Source organism: Canis lupus, chromosome 18 (assembly GCF_048164855.1).
Source record: "Canis lupus baileyi chromosome 18, mCanLup2.hap1, whole genome shotgun sequence".
Classification (NCBI taxonomy): Eukaryota; Metazoa; Chordata; class Mammalia; order Carnivora; family Canidae; genus Canis; species Canis lupus.
In genome coordinates this window covers 4,764,571-4,787,005 of record NC_132855.1, presented here as the reverse complement: position 1 = coordinate 4,787,005, position 22,435 = coordinate 4,764,571, and the positions used below count along the sequence as shown (strand labels likewise).

Genomic DNA, 22,435 nt, shown 5'->3' with positions numbered 1-22,435 from the left:
CTTATATTTCTCCCTCCCTCCCTCCCTCCCTCCCTCCCTCCCTTCCTCCCTTCCTTCTTCCAATTGTCTAGTGGGAGCTTAACTTGCTCTTGTCCAAACTGCTTCATCATCTAACATATTATTTGTACATCATTTTAATCTTTTTAAATGTTAAATACCTTTTGAATTAAGTCTTTTAGTTTGCAGACCTCTTCACTCAAATCTTCAACATTACTAACCAGCTCTTCACAAACTGAAGTAAAATTCCGGGGAGAAGCCCATTCTAGTACTATCTGTGAATATTTTCAAAAGTTACATTTTAAAGAATGGGCAATGACTTTTTACAACTTTGTATCTACAAGAATTATATAGTATTCTCACCCACTAAATTATAATAACTAAAGAGCATTTTTTTGTTGTTGTTCAGGATAAATTCTTTTTTTTTTTTTTTTTTCAGGATAAATTCTGACACCAAAAAGAACTTAGTGATTTTTTTATACTCCTATTAGTTTCCTGAATACATTTACTAAATATATGTATATATGACTTTGTGGAAACTAATATTTAATAATAATAAAATTTATGGTGAACAAATACATTCGGGAAGGTTTTAAGAATATGACTTCTATATTAGTGTTATACAAAAGTCAGAGGAAAACAAGTGCATTAGAAATTTTTCGCTATAAACAAATAGCTTAAACCAAATCACATGAAAAAACTCTACAAAAAAAAGTTTGCTTTTACAGGTCACTTGCACTTTCTCTATTTAAATTTTCTTTCATTAAAAACTTTATATTGATATGGTTTTTTAAGAACACTCAACACATTGTTTTGTTTCAACTTTCACTTGGGTCTCCTGTCACTTTATATTTTAAACAACTAAATTCCCTTTAAGAACAAATGTTAATTAAGTTCAATACACAGATCAGTTTAATTTTTGGTCTGACTCACTTTCCTTTTCCTGAGAGCTAGAACACAGAGTTTTTCAATTAATTGGTATATAGAGGAGTAATAATTAAACTGGCTTCTTTAGATTTTCTGTGATTTTGTAGATGAAAGATACTATTTTTTACCAGATCAGTGTTTATTGAATTATCATTAACTTATCTGGAATGTTCTTTGGCACTCATACTTTTCTTAAAAACTTTTATAGAATACCTTGTGAGAATTTACAGGCAATTCAGTAATGATATTCTGTACAGCTGTTATTAAATGACCACATTGTTTGTTTAATTTCAGAAGAAAGTTGAGGAACTCATCACCACTAAAGAGAGGAAACAAACAAATAGGAATCACTACTATGAGCAATTTACTTCATTCTACTGGGTTACTCAATGTCTAGTCAAAATATTTACCTGATTCTTTAAAAAATATTTATAGAATAGCTAATATGTATTAGCTATGAAATAGACAGTGAGTATACAAAGAAAACAAGTCTCCAATATTGAGGATCTCAAGCTTCAGCATGAGAGGCATACAATTAGAATACCATAATTCAAAGGGACATGTAAAGAAGGACTAATAAAGGACCAACATCCGAGTATCTGTTACGTGAAGGTATTGCACTGGTTATTTTACACTTAGACTTTTAATTCCTCACAACAACTCCTATAAGGTAGATGTTAACATCAGCTTATAGTCGAGACATCCTAAAACTCAGAGATAATGAACTTTGTATAATGGGAATTGAGAATTTGTAACGCTTCACAGAGCTGGTACGTGAATATAGATGTACACAGTGTTAGTGAATAAAAGGAAGATACATACCTGTCTGGTGATGCATAATTTTCAGGGCCACTGAATATTGAAAGGCATGTTGTAAAAATTGTAAACTCTATAGTATGCATTCATCACATACTATGTGAATGGCGGCCCACTCCCCACCCCAGAGCTGTACAATATACCTCCTGTCACAAACAGGTCTCTCTTTTCCCTGTGCCATAAGAGCAACGTGTCCTGGGTGGGGCTGTTTCTCCAGCCTGGTCTCAGAAAATAACAAGAAGGAGATCCACTACAGGTGCAGCCATGATACAAGTACTCAAAAAAGAAATAAAATTTTAAATTTATTTCAAAAGAAATAAATTTTGTTATTACAAATCATTTAGGTTTAGAAGTTACTTCTTACTGCAGCATGACATAAACTGAAACAACAGGCCATGTTTTAAAAATGAGATGTCAAGTATTAGGATAAAATTTATACCTTCAATAAAGGTACTTCGTTTTTTTTAATAATTAATTTATTTTTTTATTGGTGTTCAATTTGCAATAAAGGTACTTCAAATAAAAGATAAAAATATCTGGAAAAATTAAAATTACCACTACTCTTACCACCTAAAAATAATGACTGGTACTATTTTCTTCTAGAGTATTTTCTTATACCAAATATTTTCTTTCAATATTTTTTTTTCTTTCAATATTTTTAATATGCACATATACAACTGGCATTATACCTCACGTTCCATTTTATTTTTTCTCTTTATACTTATTATGAGTATTTTTTCATGACCTTAAGTCTTAAAATAATTTGGAGGACAGAACAGATTAGTGCAATGTAATTCAACCATTCTCCTGATGCTAAATATTTAGAGTTTACAATTTTAGAATCTTTATAAATAATTGATGTGAACAAAATATTTTTATGTAAAATTCTGTATCTTTTGTTTTTGGAGGAGAAATAGTTTCCTTAATGGACACAGTCTTGAGATGCCTTTGATACATTTGAGTAGATGTCAGGTAGGCTCAGGAAAAGGTCTGGACAGAAACTGCTGAAATGTCAAGATATGGATGAAAGCTTACTTTTTTGGTTCAAAATATCTCAAGGTCCTAACACAATAGTTATTATTTTCAAATTGCATTCTCTAATTCTGCAAACATTGAAAGGCTAAGTGTAGGAAAAAGTAAATGTACTGTGAATATGTGTTCTTGTAACAGACTATTTTAGAAAATTTAACACAAAGTATCATAAAATAAATCAGTAGCTAGATTGCTGAAGTCACATTACCAGAAGATTATAATCAATCAGTTCAACTTTTCTTGCTGTTAGTTTTCTTATGACTTAATGACTAATTTCTTCTTTAAAGAATGACTTTGAACAAATGGGAAGTAAAACCTTTTTCATAACAGCATGTAAACAGAGTCTATGATTTAATAACAAGGTCAAATTCCTGGAATATATGTCTCCCAGTTATATTTTTTAAAAAATTCAGCAGTTTTAATAAGTGAACATTCAGGATTCTACACATTCTTTAAGTCTATTAAATTCCACAAAGTAAATTCTTACAGGTAACTCTGCCATCACATAAAGAAGTTACATTAAAAAAACTTCCAATTTAGTCATGTAGACCTTAGAATATTCCTTCACAGAGACAATAAGTTAAAAAGATTAAGAAAATTAACAGAGATTCAAGGTTTGCTGATTTTAAGTACTCGCAACTGAAATCTTTTTAAATATTTAAAAGCATTTAAATATTTAAGAGTTATGATGTTATTTTGAATAATGAGGCACTATTTTGAATAGTTCATCTTGTTACAAGATGATAGAGAAATAATTTAATTTTGCAATAAGCTTTTTAAAGAAATCTGGATCATTTAAATTATCCTATGGAAAACTTCTCTAAATTCTAAACTGGTGTGGAAATCTATCATTTGTTTGTTTAATTCATGTTTATTATAGTTGCAATGTTACTTTTAGATAGGATACATTAGTGATGATAGATAGTACTGCATTTTAAGTATATTTTATAAGATATAACTTGGATGAAACTCAAGGGAATTAGGATGCGTGAAAAAAAGGCAATCAAAAAAGGATACATACTGTATGATTCCATTTAGATAACATATGTGAATAATATCAAGATGGGATAACAAAATATTGGTTGTTAAGGATTGGGGGATGGGTGTGGCTATAAGGGAGTAGTGTGAGGGAACTTTATGGTAATGGTATGTTAAGTATACTGACTGGCAATGGTTACATTAAAAAACACGCTATAAAACTGAATACAGCTACACATATACATACAAATGAACACACGTTTAACTGGTGAACTACAAATAAACGATTGGATTATTTCACATATGTGGGTTTTTTGGTTTCAATATTGTCTTAGTTATACAAGATGTTAGTATGGGGCAAGACTGGGCAAAGGATGCTTGGGACCTCCCTGTACATCTTTGCAATTTCCTGTGATTCTCTAATTATTTCAAATAAAAAAGTTAAGCAATTTATTGTCCCACAAAATATTAATAAAATCAAATACAATTATTTTTAAGATAGGTTTTAGATTACTAACATTATTACAAATCAGTGGTTGACAAGTTCCTAAGACAGAAACCAAACTTTATATATTGGCAACATAATTTCTTAAAGAATAGGCTGAAAATAGAGCTGAGCTACATTAGAGATACTTTCTTATTGCCCTAAGTGAAAAAATTACTACTCTGAATTTTCAACGTTGACACTTAAAATGATTTAAAGAGAATAAGAGCTATACTATCAAAAGCAGGGGCTCTCATATAGTTCATTTAACAAAATGCAATGAAAAAATAAAAGAATGTTTCTAAGTGAGATGCACTGTTTTGCTTTTTGGTAAAACAACTTTACAAAAATTGATATTATAAAGTACCTCCCACCTCAGAACATAATATATTGTAAAATGAACTATTTCCTTGAGAAAATTATAGTATCAAGTAAAAAGACTCAGAAACTATGAAAATTAAACAGTTTAGTTCTTTTTTAAGAACAGCTGATTCTAAATACTAATATTAACTTTACCTGATTTCCAACTTTGCCACTTCAGGTAATTCTCCAAATTTTATCTCTTCTACCTCTAGTTCTTTAAGAGCAGCGAGAATTTTCTGCTGATCTCTACTGGTAATTCCATTCTAAGTAGAAATAATTTTTTTTTAAGTAGAAATAATTTTAAGATGCAACAAGACAGTAATACTTGAGTAATTTAATATGTAATATTACTAGATAAATTTTCTACTTGATTAATTCACACCTTGAAAAAACAAATACATATTAGAAAAATAAACACACTGAAAAATAGATGGCTTGCTTTTAACTGTGATTGATAAGGTTACATCATTCAAATATTTAGATATATACTATAGTCATTTTTTTCTGCAAAACTGGATTCTCAAAGCAATACTAGATATTAAAATATAATATTTCTAAAACCACCACAGTAAAACAATTTTTTCCTTTAAAGTTCTACTTAAAATATTATCAGTGGTTATATAAGGATTGTCTTCCATTTGTCTTTACCTTTAGTGTTAACTAAATTTTCTCTCCTGGACTTAGCTAAGTAGTATGTTTATTTTGACTTTTATTTTGTTTTTGTTTTTTGACTTTTAGTAATACTGAAGACTTCAAGTTTCCAATGTATTCATGGAGGAAGATTATTACCTTTTAGGTAGCCTATTAAAGTATCTCTAATATTTCCCAAGCTATTTTCAAATTGTTACTTAATAATACTAGATAGCAAAATAATAGGTCTTGATCTTTTGGAGAACCCAGCAAAAGGCAGTATCTGGATGACACATATCCATATCTATGTACACAAAAAGCCACCTCTTACAAAACTATTTCAGATTTAGAACTGAAGCTCCAGTTTTAGTTGAGATGTCATGATTAATCTGAAGGAAAAAAACCAACTCTAAGTCTTTAAATGTTCTTAAAGCAACTTAATACTATTACAGAAGATTTTAGATATGGGTATCCATAACCATATCTAATAAAAACCTAGCAAAAGATCATTTATAGTATGTACCCCTAGGATTTTAAAGTAGAAAAAGCATCCAGAATTCTTAAAATATGAAAGAATGTTTGGAGTTTTTGAAACTGATACTAACCTTTGTAAATTCATCTTTCTGCATGGTCAAAAGGTGTCTTAAGGTTATATCTCTTTCCTGTAGGAAAGAAAAAATGCCACCTTTCAATATAAATAAAACATCAGTAAGGGAAGTAAGCAAGTGTCATAAATTAGTCAGCTATACGCTACCCTCCTAAACAATTTTCAATTCTAAAAGGGGATAGGATATATAGGTATAGAACTATACTACTGGGTAGACAGTAATGAGTGTCTTAATATATATTATTATCTTAAAAAGTACATACATAGCCAGTTTCCCAGATTCAAAGAAAATCATTATAACTTAATTCACTCACATAGAGAAAGAGAGCTTTATAAAATTTGACAGAAATTACGTTTTCAGAATATTTTAAATTTCTAACTGCATATTAAACAATCAACATTTAGTTTTACTCAATATTTCTCAAATAGGAAGAAGTTTCAAGATTGTACAGTGAAGCCCAATTCTGAACTACCTAAACAGAATAGGCATATTTCTAAAGAGAGACTATCTGACATAGTGCTTTACTGCTTCATATCAGCTAAATGGCTGGTAATGGTCATCTATTCAAACTCCATAATACATACCTAAAGTATCTATAATGGTGCTAGGCATATGATTTAATTTAATCTCTATGATAATTCTAAACCATGTATTATACTTCTGAAAAAAAGAGATTTAAGTAACATATTTCAGTTAATAATCATTAGAGTTAGAATCTGATACCTGATTTGTTTGACTGAAAATCATGCTTCTAATATGGGAAGATCAGCAACTGTAAAAACAAACTAAGGGCTTAAATGTACAAGGAGTTCTATGAAGTTTTAGGCAGTGAATAAAAGCTGTTTATTCCAGCCAGATTCAAATTTATGTAAGTTTCTAGAATAAGAAATTTTCAAATGTTTTTTAAGTTTAAAATGAGATCTACTACAAGTTATGGAGAAATGTGAACTTGGTACTTTTATATAAACATACTTATGAATTAATATTTAGTTAACAAATAAACATATGTATGTAACTCACTATAGCTTGCTTACATAAAATCTTACCTTTAATAAATCCATCATATGTTCAAGTCCAAGACCATGTAAAAATATTTCCAGATCTCCAAATGCTGTATATGAACTATATATATTTATAGCAATGTCAATTTCAGAACAGACTATAAATGCACAATCAACATATATTTATAATACAGAAAGAGAAAATGAGAATAAGAATGAATAAGAATGGATCTATAGGAAACATGGTTGCAAATTCACACACTACATTTCTTTTTCAAAGAAAAAAGGAAAGTTTCTCCAGTGAAGATCTAAGTTAACAGAGAAAATGATGACAGTAAAATCTAGCTTGTCCTTCCTAAGAATGAAATTAATTAGTTGCTATTAGGTATATTTCTTGTGAGGTCTGTATATATGAAAATCACTTCAGTTGTAGGATGTAAAGATTTAATAATTTTAAATGTGGGTAGGTGAATAATTTTGTGGCCATGTACTGAACTCCATTCAGAAAAAAAAAATGTATTTTTAGTTTTAGCTTATAAAATCAGAAATCTAAAAAGAATTAGAAAGTAAGATGCAGTCTAGTTTGAACACTAACAAAAATATAATTTTAGACTCTTTTAGAAATAAATTTCATTATATTTTATTTAAAGCCAGAAATTATTTTCATTACTGTTAGTTCATATATAAAATTTTCCTAAAATTCTGAAAAAAAAGCATTTAAAATCCAGACCTTCCTCAGTGATATTTAAAAATGCTTGTTAAAGTAAAAAATATATTTTAAACATCATCACATTTACTAAAACTTATAAAAGCATGCATATTTTTTTACTTATTTATAGGTTATTTTGTTGAGCAAAAACATGTTATGTTACCTAAATATGTGATCTTTTTCTTTATCAGAATCCATTGTCAAGAGTTTACAAATAGTCTCTTCTTTGGTTAGATGTTGAAGCTTTCCCTCCAATGGATTTAAAGTTAAAGAAAGAAAACTGAAGATCTGCAAAAAGTTAACAAGCCATTCAAATATATTTAACATTATTATACACTATCACTTACACTTAGAATCTAACTTTGTAGTTATTCAAGGTTATGTCACTCAGAACACAAAATCAAATTTCTTTAAAAAACAATTTTTGACACAAAATAATCTTCGATGTTCATATATTTCTTAATATGTCAAGTTCAGTGTCATCTATCTTAATTTAATAATGCAGTAAACTGATTAGAAGTTTTTAAATTTTCAAAGCTTAGAAGAAAAATGGTAGATTTCTTTTTGAAGTGTTACAGGGCATCAGAAACTAGTAATTACTAGAATAATTGTGGAAATGCAGATTTGAGTCAGAAAATCAGAGCCATGTTTATTAGATTGCTTAAAAAAACAGAGAAAGTTATTTTCCATGCAATAAAAGTGGCATGGCCTGATTATTATGATGGAACTTCTGGAATGTTACATGCTTTCAAATTCAGAAACTCAGATGTAGAAGCTCTTGAACTATATAGATGTTAGTTTTACAGTTGTACTGTATTTGATCCTTCTTAAAAATTATAGGCCTTTGGCAAAAGCTTTAATATTCAGACCAAAAGTGTATATCAATAAAGTGATTTAATGTATGGCAAATATTTATTATTGACTTTAATATGTAACAGTAGACCATCTACCCAAGTATGTTATCACTTTATTATGTACCTTGTCACATGTATAGAAGTAAATGTGGCTGAAAGGATTTAATTTTTAAAATGTCTAATATGTATTAATTAAAATTAAAAAGCAACATTTTAATTACATGTTCAAATTTTGAACATTTTACTAGCTTTCTTAAAACACTAATTAATTTTTAAAAGTCTGGACCAGTTTGAATTGTTAAATGGTCCATTACAATTTTATTTCTAGAGCCAGAATAAGACTTTATTATTTCTTTATATAACTTTTAAATTACCACATTATAAATGCCTCTTATTTAGTAAAAGTGAATACTCTAGTAAAATAAAGTTTTCATTACCTGGCCAAAGGAAAATTACGTATTGAAACATTTAATAATAGCCAGATACACTATTATGACAGTTGTAAGTTCTAACAAAATAATACAAAAGTTTTGAAATGATAATGTAACATGCCATAGAATATACAGGATACCTCTAGATGTTTATTTCTTTTTGCAATCTCACTTGGTGTCTTTCCATCTTTGGTCTGTAGCATTTTATTAGCTCCAAGTTCAAGCAACTTCAAAACTACATTTTTATGACCCTGCCGTGCTGCCCATGTTAAAGCCTGTAAGTGGGGGGAAAAGAAGATTGTTTTAAGAGAGGGAGTGTATATGGGACAGAAAGGAAAACTTTTCAGCAGTATTTATGGCACAATAAAAAAGTGAACATGGTTAATTAACAGAATGATGCAATCTCTTCATTTTATAATATAATGTAAACATATTTCCCAGTTGGAATTACAAAGCAGACTGCCAGTGCTCACTGATTTATAAAGCCAAATAATGTTTTACATAGTCAAATGATGTTATAGAATGAAATAATTTATCTGCCAATCACTGAACTATTTTATGTAAAAACGAATTCTATGTGTATTCTAGAACCCAGGGTTTACTGTATGTTATAGCTTGTGTCAAGGGTGAGGACAGAAAGAGTCAGATGATTCCTTTTTTCCCCTGCTTCAGCTGTTTTCTTCACCAAACAGCAATTATGTCCTAGTCCCTCTATAATTTTTACTTCTTAAAAACTTTCTTGTGGACTACTGATAATGACAAGATACCAATGTCTTAGAAATAAAAATAAACACTGTATAATCAATTCTTACAGTATAACCATTCTCATCCTGGGTATTAACTTCTGCTCCATGAGCAACAAGGAGAGCAACAACCTGAGGGTGACCATCTCGTGCAGCATACATGATTGGAGTCATAAGTCTCCTGAAGAGGAAGAAGAAAAGACATCTGTGTTAATGCTGTCATTAACAGCTACTCAATTTCATGAATTTTACTATACCCAATACCAAAATATTGTTTTGAAAGCAAAGCAAATGAAAGCTTTTAATCAGGTGATTTAGAAATCCAATTTCTCAGCAAATAAATGTGAAGATGACACTTTCAAAGTATTGGATGCTTACACAGCACCCCCTAGTGAAGACATGTGTTTAAAAAAATTCACTAAATAATAAGCCATACTTTCTAATATGAGGTTTCATTAATTTACATATTCAAGTAGAAAAACAGCAGAATGCCCACTATGCTTATTCTGGGAATACAGTGATGAATAACACAAAGTCCCTGTCCGCTCAGCATTGCTGATACTTAATAAGTCCATGTTACATTTTGTTTATTACATTTAATAAAAATAAAAGTTTAACACTTTCTATTATTTCTTAGTGTAGTCTATTATGATTCTACTTTAGTTTAAGGCTGAAAGAATTTTACCCTGACTAGCCTGAATGAAGGCTTAGTCTAATTAAGAAAAATTATTTTAATAGTTTAGCCACTCTCTGAGACTATTTTCTGGGAGACCACTGTGGCTTCCCTCCCATGTATCATTTCTCGAAATAGAGTCTCAACCCCTCTCCTCCTGGAAGTTAGCTTCTGGTTCTATTACAAAGGATATCAGAATGATTCTATCAGTTCTCCTTCGGCTGAACTTAGTATCATGTTCTGTTTTAAAGGAGGTCTGGGATTCTGGGCTCAATCTTCCTGAGTTGCCTGAAATATCTGATTTATATGCAAAGAACTTCACAAAAGTACAAATTAAGTAACTTCTGAATTCTGTTTTAATCTCAATAAGGAAGTTCACCTTGGTTACTCACATACATGACCTGCAAACAGAATATTTCTCTATAAGGTTTGTTAACATCAGGTATATACTGAATCCAATCACGTCACACTAATGTCTTTAGCAGAAAAAGATTCACACACTTCTTTATTTCCTAGTATATTACAATTTCAATGTTTTACTGAAAATTATACACTAAGTAGCTGTCAAGAGTTGCCTCTTTAATCTTGAATATCTCCTATATAGTGGCTTCTTTAGAAAGACAATCTTTACAAAGTAAACAGTGAACTGCCTGGATAACTTAAGCAAACATGGAAAATACATACAATAGAACATCATTTGGGTCAACAATAGAACATCATTTGGGTCAACTACTTATTCAAATTCTCCACTAAGTCAAAATTAAACCTCTTGATGCCTTTTCTTCATCCCACCTTCCCTGTAAAAGCCCAAATCTGCTCCTTTCAACCTCCCCTATTTTACAAAGATACCACTGACCACATAACTCAGGCTAAGACTAAGCATCATTTATGACTCTTCTCCATGACTCCATTTATGACTCTTGGTATATAGAGCCATACACACAAGTCATCAGCTGGGCCCACTTGCTCTTTCTTCACAATATGTTCTGAATCTAACCACTTCACACCATCTTGTTAGCCACTGTAAGTAGTCATCATCCTTCTCTGACCTTTAGTATTACAATAGCCTCATAACTGCTCTCCATGTTCCTCCTCTTGCCCACTCAGAGTTTATTCTCTTTGAAAATGCCAAGTTCTTCCGCTTACAGATACTATGCAAGGGCTGTTTCCTCTACGCTTTCCTAGACTTTCATATTGCATACTCCTTCACCTTACTCAGATCTTCATTAAGAAGAGAAAAATCAATAAAACTAACAAGCATATAACCAAACTGAGTAAGATAAAAAAAAAAGACACAAATTACCAGTATCATGAATAAGAGAGGTGACATCAATACAGATTCTCCAATTTAAAAGCATAAGAGAGTATTATGAACATTCCTGCCAATAGACAACTTAGATGAAATGGACAAATTTCTCAAAAGATTCAAACTACCAACGCATACTCAAAAAAAAGAACCTGTATAGTCCTATATTTATAAAAAATTAAATCAGTAAATAAAAACTTCCCACAAAGAAAACAGTAGGCCCAGATGACTTCACTGGTGAATTCCACCAAACAGTTAATGAAAAAAAAAACTATACCAATTTCTACTCAAACTTTCAGTAAACTGAAACAGCATCCTTCCCAATTTGTTCTATTAGCAAGAATTACTCTAGTAACAAAAACAAGAGAGAAATACTGTAGGGAAAGAAAACAATAGACCAATAATCTTCACTGAACATAGATGCAAAAATTCTCAACAAATTTTGACAAACAGAATCTAAAAATACATAAAAAGGATAATACATCATAACGAAGTACAATTATCCTGGGAATGCAAGATGAGTTTGACATTTGACATTTGAATAAAAAAAAAAGAAAAAGCACAAGATTATCTCAATAAGTACAGAATGAATATTTTACAAAACCCAACATCTAATAAAATTCTTAGCAATGTAAAAGTAGAAAAGAACTCCCTCAACTGGAAAACTTTATAGCTAACATCATACTTAATGGTGAAACAGTGAATACTTTCCTCCTAAGATCAGAAACAAGACAAAGATGTCTGCTCTCATTGCTTCTATTCAACACTGTATTTCAAGTTCTAGCCAGTGCAATAAAACAAATAAAAACAGACATCTAGGTAGAAAAACAAGTAAAATTGTCTTTATTAACAGACAACACTGTCTATGTAGAAAAACCCAATGGGATCTACAAAAAAAGGTACTAGAACTAATAAATGAATTAGCAAGGTTGCAGGATACAAGATCTAATGGAATGCACACATTAGTTACAATAATTATTTCAACTTGCTGAACTCATGATAAGCCACCCCTGTATGAATTAAAATCAACAGGGCAGAGTCAGTTTTTTCTCATTTCTAAAAGTCTAGTTAATATAGTTCAACCCCTATAAAAAACAACTCATATGTAAACACCAATTTTAAAACACAGAGTCCTCAAAATTTTGTAACCTCAGCATTGACCATTAATTTGGATAAACGAAATCATTATGCAGGGCTAGGCAGTTACCTCATTTCCTGCTCAAGACAACCTTATGAAGTAGAAATTATTTTCACTTTAAATATGAGAAAACATAGGTTTGGAAATAAGTAATTTTGCTGAAAGATCACTGTTGGTGTGTTATTGAAGTACGATTTGTATATTATTCCCCCTCTAAAATCTCCTGAAAGTTACTTTTTATAATCTATCCTGATAAAGAGAAATCTAAAGTTCTCTTTCTCTAAATTTTTATGTATTTATAAAATATGCGATAAATTTCATAAACTCAATCCACAAAATGGCAAAACTGGAAACCTAAAAAATTTGAAGGAAGTGACACTCTGTGGCAGAGTATCTGAGAAGGTCCTGTTTGTTTGAACTGAAAACTCTAAGTGAAATTTCTGATTTTGTATTGAAATTTGTTCTGAAATTGTACAAAAAACTGCAGTCATCTGAAATATTAATTTCTCTTAGAATCTTGGAAACCAGAGATTGTAATTTTTGGTCAGTTCACATGGACATAAATTTCTTCTTAGAGATGTTTACTTCCTCCTAGATAAGAAAAGTACTGGACCAGCATAGTTTGCTTATGAAGCTTCAGATTACTAATGAAAAATGTGTTACAAAAATGTTGCACTGGTTTCTTGTAAGAAAAGGTGAATTTACCGAATGGAATGGCAAATTCCTGTAAAAGAGTCTACATTACACCCAGAAGGTTTATTATTTGGCTTCTAAAGAGTTTATTAAAGTTATTGATACCACCAATAATGTTGCATGACAATTTTGAGAGGGGAGGGAACAATTCTTTCAGTGGTTTTACATCTACAGAAATTTGTAACATCTGTAGTTTCCTGCCTGCTACTGATTAACAAAATTTACATGAATTATTCAATCTTACAAACTCTGATGAGCAACCTTAAGAACTCTTCAGGGAAATTATAAACTTTATAATTACTGGTCTACCCAGGTGACATGGTAGCAATTTGTGCTACTGATAACTTTACTTTCAGTATTAATTTCCATCTATTTCCTAAGATTTACTGTAAAGAATTCTTCCAATTCTCTCTTTAAATCATTGCATTTTGTTGTGTCTGCGCCTCTTCGTTCTCTTAGCATTTTGTGCTTAGTTTATCAGTTCAGCAATCAGGCCAAAATGTATTTGTTCATCTATTTTTTTCAACTAAACTGTAAGAAGAGGATAATGACCTTGACCTGTCTCTGTATCCACTCCCTATTCACCCAGAAACTGGTATAATCATGTGTTTTGTGTCATGCTTACATTTAATACAGGCAGGAGTTTCTCCTTATCTAGTCCATCATTACATGTATATTGACTATATTTTTTAATGTATCTATGTCCTTACTCATTTTAGATACATCTGCCTAATGAGAGATTATCTGTTGAAATTTCCTGCTGTAATTATATTTTGATCTACATCTCCTTGAATTTAATACGTTTCAATTTATGGATTTAGTGGCTAGTGTGTACAGGTTTATGCTTGTATTTTCATTGATTTTGCCTTTATTGTCATACACAGTTCCTTATTCTATGTACTGTATTTAATATTAGGAATATGTGATGCTGACAATCCTGATTTCTAGGAGTTTGCCTTCACTTGTAAAGGGTCTTTCATACTCCTTTCTCTTCAACTTTTTCTTGCAAATAGCCGTTAGCAATCTTTTGTTTTTATAAGCCAACATCTCAGTTGATAAATTCAGTCCATTCTCATTTAGTATATGACTGATAATTTCATTGACAATATTTCTTTTGTTGGTTCAATAAAATTGCTATTCACTTTATTTTTCTCCTTGAAAATCTGAGGACTCTGCTTTTCCTTTTTTAAAAAAATGTCATTAAATATTATCATCTTTTTCTGCTCTTACTAAAACACATATGAACTCTCATATGTAAGCAAGATAAGATCTATTTCTCCTAATAAGACTATGGTTTCCTCCACCACCATGCCATAATTCTCACATCTTCTACTCAAAGGGGTAAGATCTTTTGAATACTCTTAGGTTGTTCCCAACTCTTTATGAACCATAGCTCTTAGATTTTGTTGGCATAATTTAGTACGTATTAGACTTTTACTTAAAGTTTCTCTTGTCTGTTTCCAGAATCTTTATTTAGCACTCATACTTCACATTCCCAGACAGTCTAATATTATCCATTAAATGCACATATATCCAAGTTCATCTCTCTTTACTCCTCCTCCTTGTTTTCATCCTCTGCCTTCATGAGGTCTCTGTTCTGGTTGTTTGAGATTAGTCTTTTCTCAAGTATTCTCCCTCTGATGGGGCACTCAGGTAATGTACTTTCTGAGTTCCTGCATATCCTTGAACATCTTTCACCCTATCAGGCATATGATAGCTTGGCTAAGAATAAGATTTTCAGGCTGCAGGCCTTTATCTAAGAGAATATGTGTTTCCATTTTTTTCTATCTTGAGCTGTGCCCATGAGAAGTCTGATGCTACTCTGACCTTTTTTCTTCCTCTTGTTAAAAACTTAATTCTTTCTGCCTGGATTCTTGTAAAAATTTCCTCTTGGTTTTTTAGAGTTTACAGACTTTAGCCAGAATGTATGTCTCAGTGTACCTTTTCTTATCAATCCAAACTAAAACTCAGGAACTTTTCCAATATGTAGTCTTTCTTTCAATATGCAGTCTTCAGAGTTGTCAGCTCAGGAACCATTTCTTTTTTTCTAGAATGTGTGTGTGTGTGTGTTTTTTTAAGAATGTGTTTATTATCAACTTCCATTTGTTCCCTTTTCTTCCCTGAATTTTGAATTCAAATATCCCATTTTTTTTTAAGTTCCAAGAGATCTTTTTTCATGCTGCACTTAGAACTCCTTATATGCTCTTAATTTTTAATTCGGGTATTCACTATTCTGTCAGCAATTTTACTGTACTTAGGCAAGTATTTTAATTGCCAATCCTTTCTGTAGTTTCTGGGAAGTTTTTTCCATTGCCTTTTCAAAACTCAGATCTTAGTTGTTAGAATATTCTTTTTATTTATTTTTTTCATCATGATAAGTATATTCTTTAGTCCCTTTCACCACATCTTCCCCCACCTCCCTTCTTGTAACCATTAGTTCGTTCTCTATAGTTAAGAGTCTGTTTGTTGGTTTGTCTCTTTCTTGTTTTTTCCCCTTGGCTCATTTGTTTCCCAAATTCCATGTGAGTGAAATCATATGCTATTTTTCTCTTATTTTGCTTAGCATTATACTCTCTAGCTCCATCCATATTGCTGCAAATGGCAAGATTTCATCCTTTTTATGGGTGAATAGCATTCCATTGTGTGTGTGTGTGTATACACCACCTCTTCCTTTATCCATTCATCTATCAATGGACCCTTGGGCTGCTTCCACGGTTGGCTATTATAAATAATGCTTCAATAAACATAGGGATAAAAATTTAAAAAAAACATAGGGATGCATGTATCCCTTTGAATTAGTGATTTTGTATTTTGGGGGGCAAAGACGCAGTACTGTGATTTCTGGATTGTAAGGTAGTTCTACGATCTTTTTTGAGGAAGCTTCCATACTGTTTTTCACAGAGGCTGCACCAGTTTATATTCCCACCAACAGGGCAAGAGGGTTCCTTTTTCTCCATATCCTCGTCAACATTTGTTGTTTCTTGGATTTTTTATTTTAGCAATTCTGGCAGGCGTGAAGTGTTATGTTACTGTAGTTTATTTGCATTGATGAATAATGTTGAGCATCTTTTAACGTCTATTGGCCATCTGGATGTCTTCTTTGAAGAAATGTCTGTTCATGTCTTCTACCATTTTTTAAATTTGTGTTTTGGGTGTTGAGTTGTGTAAGTTCTTTATTGATTCTGGATAATAATCCTTTATCAGATATGTCATTTGCACATATTTCCTCCCATTCTCTAGGTGCCTTTTAGTTTTGTTGTTTCCTTAACTGTGCAAAACCTTTTTATTTTTATGTAGTCCCAATAGTTTATTTTTGGTTTTATTTTCCTTGTCTTGTCTCAAAAGATGTATATAGAAAAATGTTGCTATGGCCAATGCCAGAGAAATTACTGTCTGGGCTCTCTTCTAGGATTTTTATGGTTTCTTTTTTTTTTTTTTTAATTTAAAAATTTTTTTGATTTTTTGGCCTTTTATGGTTTCGAGTCTCACATTTAAGTTTTTAATACATTTTGAGTTTATTTTTGTGTATGGTGAAAGAAAGTGGTCCAGTTTCATTCTTTTGCATGTAGCTGTCCAGTTTTCCCAACGCCATTTGTTGAAGAGATTGTCCTTTTCCCAATGGATAGTCATACCTTCTTTGTCAAAGATTAATTGACCATATAATTGGAGGTTTATTTCTGAGTTTCCTGTTCTATTGGTCTCTGTGTCTATTTTTATGCCAGTACCATGTTGTTTAATTACTACTACTCTATAACTTGGGAGTCTGGAATTGTGATACCTCCAGTTTTTTGTTTTTTTTTTCAATATATATTTATTTATATAAGTGATACATATAAACCACTGAAATACTAGAGAAAAAACATTATCAACATGCAAAATATACACTTAAAAATAAGATAACTGAGGTCAATTGATAAGATTTTGATATACTGATAAATCTGGAATAAGTACATTTGAAGTAAATAACATTATAATACATTTTTAACTTATTTTATCTAGTAATGGTAGAAACTATTTTATTCAATAATACTATTGCAGTGAGCATAATGTGATTAGAACTGTTTTGTCATTCTTAGAATCTGTGTTTAATAATGTGTGATACAGCAATTTGAAGGTCATTCTTGATTTCAAGGGTTTTTTTTTCAAGCTTGGCTTTGAAGCTCTCAGCTTCCAAAGATAACTCACAATGGTATATAGATTCAGAATTCTTCCTGTAACTTAACTATTAAATTTCCATCTTCCTTGCTGTCAATAGGTTTATCTTGAAAATTATTTTGGAGTTGACAAAGGAACTACCTTAACAGTTTTAACACACTGTTTAAGTGATTTTTTTTTTAAAGACTACTGATAGTCTTCATTTGGAATGTTTTAAAAATAGAGAATACTTTTCACAAGTTTTTATATGTACTTCTATAATTTTTATAGGTAATACACATTATATTTTACCACAAAATTGAAGTGACAAAACATTTTCTAAAATGAATTTTAAAAATTCTAATGTCTTTATAAATATTATCTTGAAGGTCACATAAAATGTGTTCCCCAGTCCCACTCCATATGTGTCTTTGATGACATATAAATGTTGGCCAGTTACAATTCTAGAAAAAGCGAATTTGGAACACTTTTTTGTAAAACAAACAAACAAGAAAAACCCCAAAACAGAACCAAAAAAAAATTAATTCTTATATTCCCTTGCTTACCACTCCCTTATTTGTTAGGGATGGATAATTTTTTAAATATATAATTTATACAAGTAAATGAAAATGCACATGTATAATTTTAAAATAGTAAAATGTATAAACCCATATGGCCACTAGAAGCTCCTTATCTACTCCTTTACTAGCCCTCTTTCAATGCCATTCTTCACTCCCACCAGTTAACCATCACGCTGAATTCACTTGCTTTTCTTACAAATTATTTATTTTTACATTCTCATGGGCACTTGTTCTCTTATGGTTTGTCTCCCTCTCTGATTTCATCTTGTTTATTTTTCCCTCTCTTCCCCTATGATCCTGGGTTCTGTTTCTTAAATTCCACAAATGAGATATGATAATTACCCTTTTTCTGATTATTTCGCTTAGCATAATACTTTCTAGTTCCATCCATGTTGTTGCAAATGGCAAGATTTTTTTTTTGATGGTTGAGTAGTGTTCCATTGTGTATATATACCACTTCTTTATTCATTCATCTGTTGATGGACATCTGGGCTCTTTCCATAGTTTGGCTATTGTAGACATTGCTGCTATAAACACTGGGGTGCAGGTGCCCCATCAGATCACTACATTTGTATCTTTGGGGTAAATACTCAGTAGTACAATTGCTAACTTATAGGGTAGCTCTATTTTCAATTTTATGAGGAACCTATATGCTGTTTTCCAGACCGACTGCACTAGCTTGCATTCTCACCAACAATGTAGGAAGGTTCCCCTTTCTCTGCATCCTTGCCAAAATCAGTCATTTCCTGTCTTGTTAATTTTCACCATTCTGACTGGTGTGAGGTGTTTTAATTTCTAGTTCCCTGATGCCGAGTGATGTGAAACACTTTTTCATGTTTCTGTTGGCCATTTGTACATCTTCTTTGGAGAAATGTCTGTTCATGTCTTTTGCCCACTTCTTGATTGGATTATTTGTTCTTTGGGTGTTGAGTTTGATAAGGTCTTTATAGATTTTGGATCCTAGCCCTTTATTTCATATGTCATTTGCAAATATCTTCTCCTATCCTGTTGGTTGTGTTTTGGTTTTGTCAACTGTTTCTTTAGCTGTGCAAAAGCTTTTTATCTTGATGAAGCCTCAGTAATTAATTTTTGCCTTTGTTTCCATTGCCTTTGGAGACACGTCTAGCAAGAAGTTGCTGCAACCAAGGTCGTAGAAGTTGCTGCCTGTGTTCTCTTCCAGGATTTTGATGGATTCTTATCTCACATTTTGAGACATTCATTCGTTTTGAGTCTATTTTTGTGTATAAGGAAATGGTCCAGTTTCATTCTTCTGCATGGCTGTCCAATTCTCCCAGTACCATTTGTCGAAGAGACTTTTTTCCATGGACTATTCTTTCCTGCTTTGTTGAAGTTTAGCTGACCATAGAGATCGGGGTCCATTTCTGGGTTGTCAATTCTGTTCCATTGATCTTATAGTCTTTTGTGCCAGCATCATACTATCTTGATAATTACAGCTTTGTAATAGAGCTGAAATACAGAATTGTGATGCTATGAGTTTTGTTTTTCTTTCTCAAGATTGCTTTGGCTATTTAGGATCTTTTGTGGTTCCATACTAATTTTAGGACTGTTTGTTCTAGTTCTGTGAAAAATGCTATTGGTATTTTGACAGGGATTGCATTAAATATGTAGATTATTTTGGGTAGTATAGACATTTTAACAATATTTGTTCTTGCAATAGACGAGCATGGAATGTCTTTCCATATCTTTGCATTGTCTTGAATTTCATCAGTGCTTTATACTTTTTAGAGCCACCTCTTTTAAGTCTGTTCCTAAATATTTTATTGCTTTTGTGCAACTGTAAATGGGATTTTTAAAATTTTGCTTTCTGCTGCTTATTAGTGTATACAGGATTTCTGTACTCTGATTTTGTATTCTGCAGCTTTACTGAATTCATTTATCAGTTTTTTTAAAAGATTTTATTTATTTATTCATGAGAGAGAGAGAAACAGAGAGAGAGAGAGGCAGAGACACAGGCAGAGGGAAAAGCAGGCTCCATCTGGGACTCTATCCCAGGTCTCCAAGATCACGCCCTGGGCCAAAGGTGGGTGCTAAACCACTAAGCCACCCGGGCTGCCCTAATTTATCAGTTCTAATAGTTTTTTTGGTGGAGTCTTTAGGGTTTTTTATATATACCATATAATCTGCAAATAGTTAAGAGTTTTATTTCTTCCTTACCAATTGGGACTATTCTTAATGGCAGAAATCCTTACAGATTTTGAAAATGAAAAATTTTTTTGTGCAGTGGGTCCATATTTTAAGAGCAGGCTATCGGCTCCTTCCAGAAGTACCTGGAGCATTCTTCCTGCTTTCTTATCTTCCCAAATTGTCCCAACTCCAACAGAGCCAACTCAGCTCACTTGTTTAGCTCCAAGTCTTTAGGAGTTTGGAAACCTAAGATATTTGTGCAGAATTAGCTTCATCTCAGGTCCATAAATCTCCTAATGTTAAGCTTTTATGCTATTAGCTGTTCTCCATCTGGACTTATCCCTGATTTTCCCACCATTTTATAGCAATAGGAACAAGAACCTGAAACCTCATCAGCACCAAGCTGCCTTAAGGTCTCAGTAGTTGGAAATTCAAAGAAAGGCAAGTAGCTTAGAGTTGAGAACAAAGAGGAAGAGAATGTTCTGTGGCAATTTCCTAAATATCCTTGTGTCATGTATATAAGGACTTTTGCCAATCCAAAATATACTCATCCACATTTTCATTTGTTATGTTTTATTCAGTATTGGTGTCGCTTTATATTTTTTTAATATCTAAATATCTTGAGGCATATGAAATGATTTTGGTGAGGTTCAAATCCAGTACTTTTTATTCCTTCAAATAGCTATGCAAATCCCCAGCACCAAAATGATGATCTAGTTTCTTCCTCTAGTTTGGAATGCCATATTAATCATATATGGTAATTTCATATATTCTTGAATTCGCTTAGATTTTCTTTTCTGTTTTACATCTAGGGATCGGCAACAGACAGCTTTCCATTAATTCCACACTTAGTTAATTGTGACTTATTTTTAATATAAGGCTAATTCTATGCCATTACTCTTTAACAAGATGTATAAATTTTCAAAAATTACTGAATTCAGGGGTGCTCAGTTGGTTAAGTGCCTGACTCTTGATTTTGGCTCAGGCCATGATTTCAGGGTTGAGATGGAGCCTGCTTAAGATTCTCTTTCCCTCACTCTCTGTTCCTCTCCCTACTCTCTTTCTCAAAAAAAAAAAAAAAAAAAAATTTACTTAATTTATACATATTCACTTTTTCCTGAGAATACTAAGATAATCACTGATATGAGTTGGCTATCTTCCCAGATCTTAGCAAAGAAAAATTATAAATTTTACATGTATGAACATATGCAGAAAAATGGCATTTTTAAACATAAATATCATGCAGTTCATGCAATGCTTTAAATTCCCAATAAATGAATTTAAGATTCTTACTTTCCCCCTGAGTATTGCTTTGTCTCAGTCATACAAGTTTTGATATCAAGGCTTCAACTGTTCAGACCTGATTTTGAAAATGAAAATCTATTTTGATTTCTTTTTTAATCTACGAATTATTACAATGTATAATTTTAAGTACCCAATTTTATGCACTGAAGAGGCTTTTGGTTGTAAAATTCTAAATTCATTACACTGTGGTTAGTGAAAGTATTCTACAAGAGATCACCCTTTTTTCTAAAAGGTTTTATTTGTTTATTCATTAAAGACAGGCACAGGCAGAGACACAGGCAGAGGGAGAAGCAGACTCCTCGCAGGAGACTGATACAGGACTTGATCCCAGGACCCTGGGATCATGTCCTGAGCCAAAGGTAGATGCTCAACAGCTGAGCCACCCAGACGTCCCAAGAGATCACTCTGTTAAAAGGAATTTATTAAGGCTTCCTTTATGGCCTAGAAAATCACCATATTTTAAAAGCAATCCACGTATATTTAGAAAGAATCCATATGTATAAATTATGTTAGAATTCTAGGTAAGTATCGATTAGATATATGCTAACATGTTTTTTTATATTTCCTATATCTAACTTTTTTGCTTATATCTTTATTTTTTGTCTAATCTGTTTATTAAAAACTTCAAATATGATTACAGATTTTGTTATTTTAAAAAATTCTAGTAGTTTCATTTTACAAATTTTAAAGCCACACATTGAAACTATCTTGTTAAATTTTTGCTTTTTACCCCAGAGGTCTTTTTCGTCTTGGTATCTACCAGGTATAAATATTTGCTAAATGAGTATTTTTGACCATTTTATTTTCAACCATTAGGTATTATTTTGTCATTCTCACTGGATTTTGGTTTCAGCCAATGTGAGAGTTACTGTATTTTAGTCACTGAG

The 22,435-nt window shown here is 31.6% G+C and overlaps 1 protein-coding gene across 1 annotated transcript in view; it reads right to left on the bottom strand.

Moving 5' to 3' along the window:
* The window catches only part of ASZ1 (ankyrin repeat, SAM and basic leucine zipper domain containing 1), a 52,181-nt gene that overhangs the window by 3,632 nt on the left and 26,114 nt on the right, over positions 1-22,435 (bottom strand). The window contains exons 5-12 of the mRNA XM_072783318.1: positions 9,643-9,754; positions 8,971-9,105; positions 7,709-7,833; positions 6,882-6,957; positions 5,833-5,889; positions 4,751-4,860; positions 1,138-1,243; positions 159-272 (exon numbers count right to left, since the gene is read on the bottom strand). Coding sequence (XP_072639419.1) covers positions 159-272; positions 1,138-1,243; positions 4,751-4,860; positions 5,833-5,889; positions 6,882-6,957; positions 7,709-7,833; positions 8,971-9,105; positions 9,643-9,754 — 835 coding nt within the window. The remainder of the gene's footprint in view (positions 1-158; positions 273-1,137; positions 1,244-4,750; positions 4,861-5,832; positions 5,890-6,881; positions 6,958-7,708; positions 7,834-8,970; positions 9,106-9,642; positions 9,755-22,435) is intronic.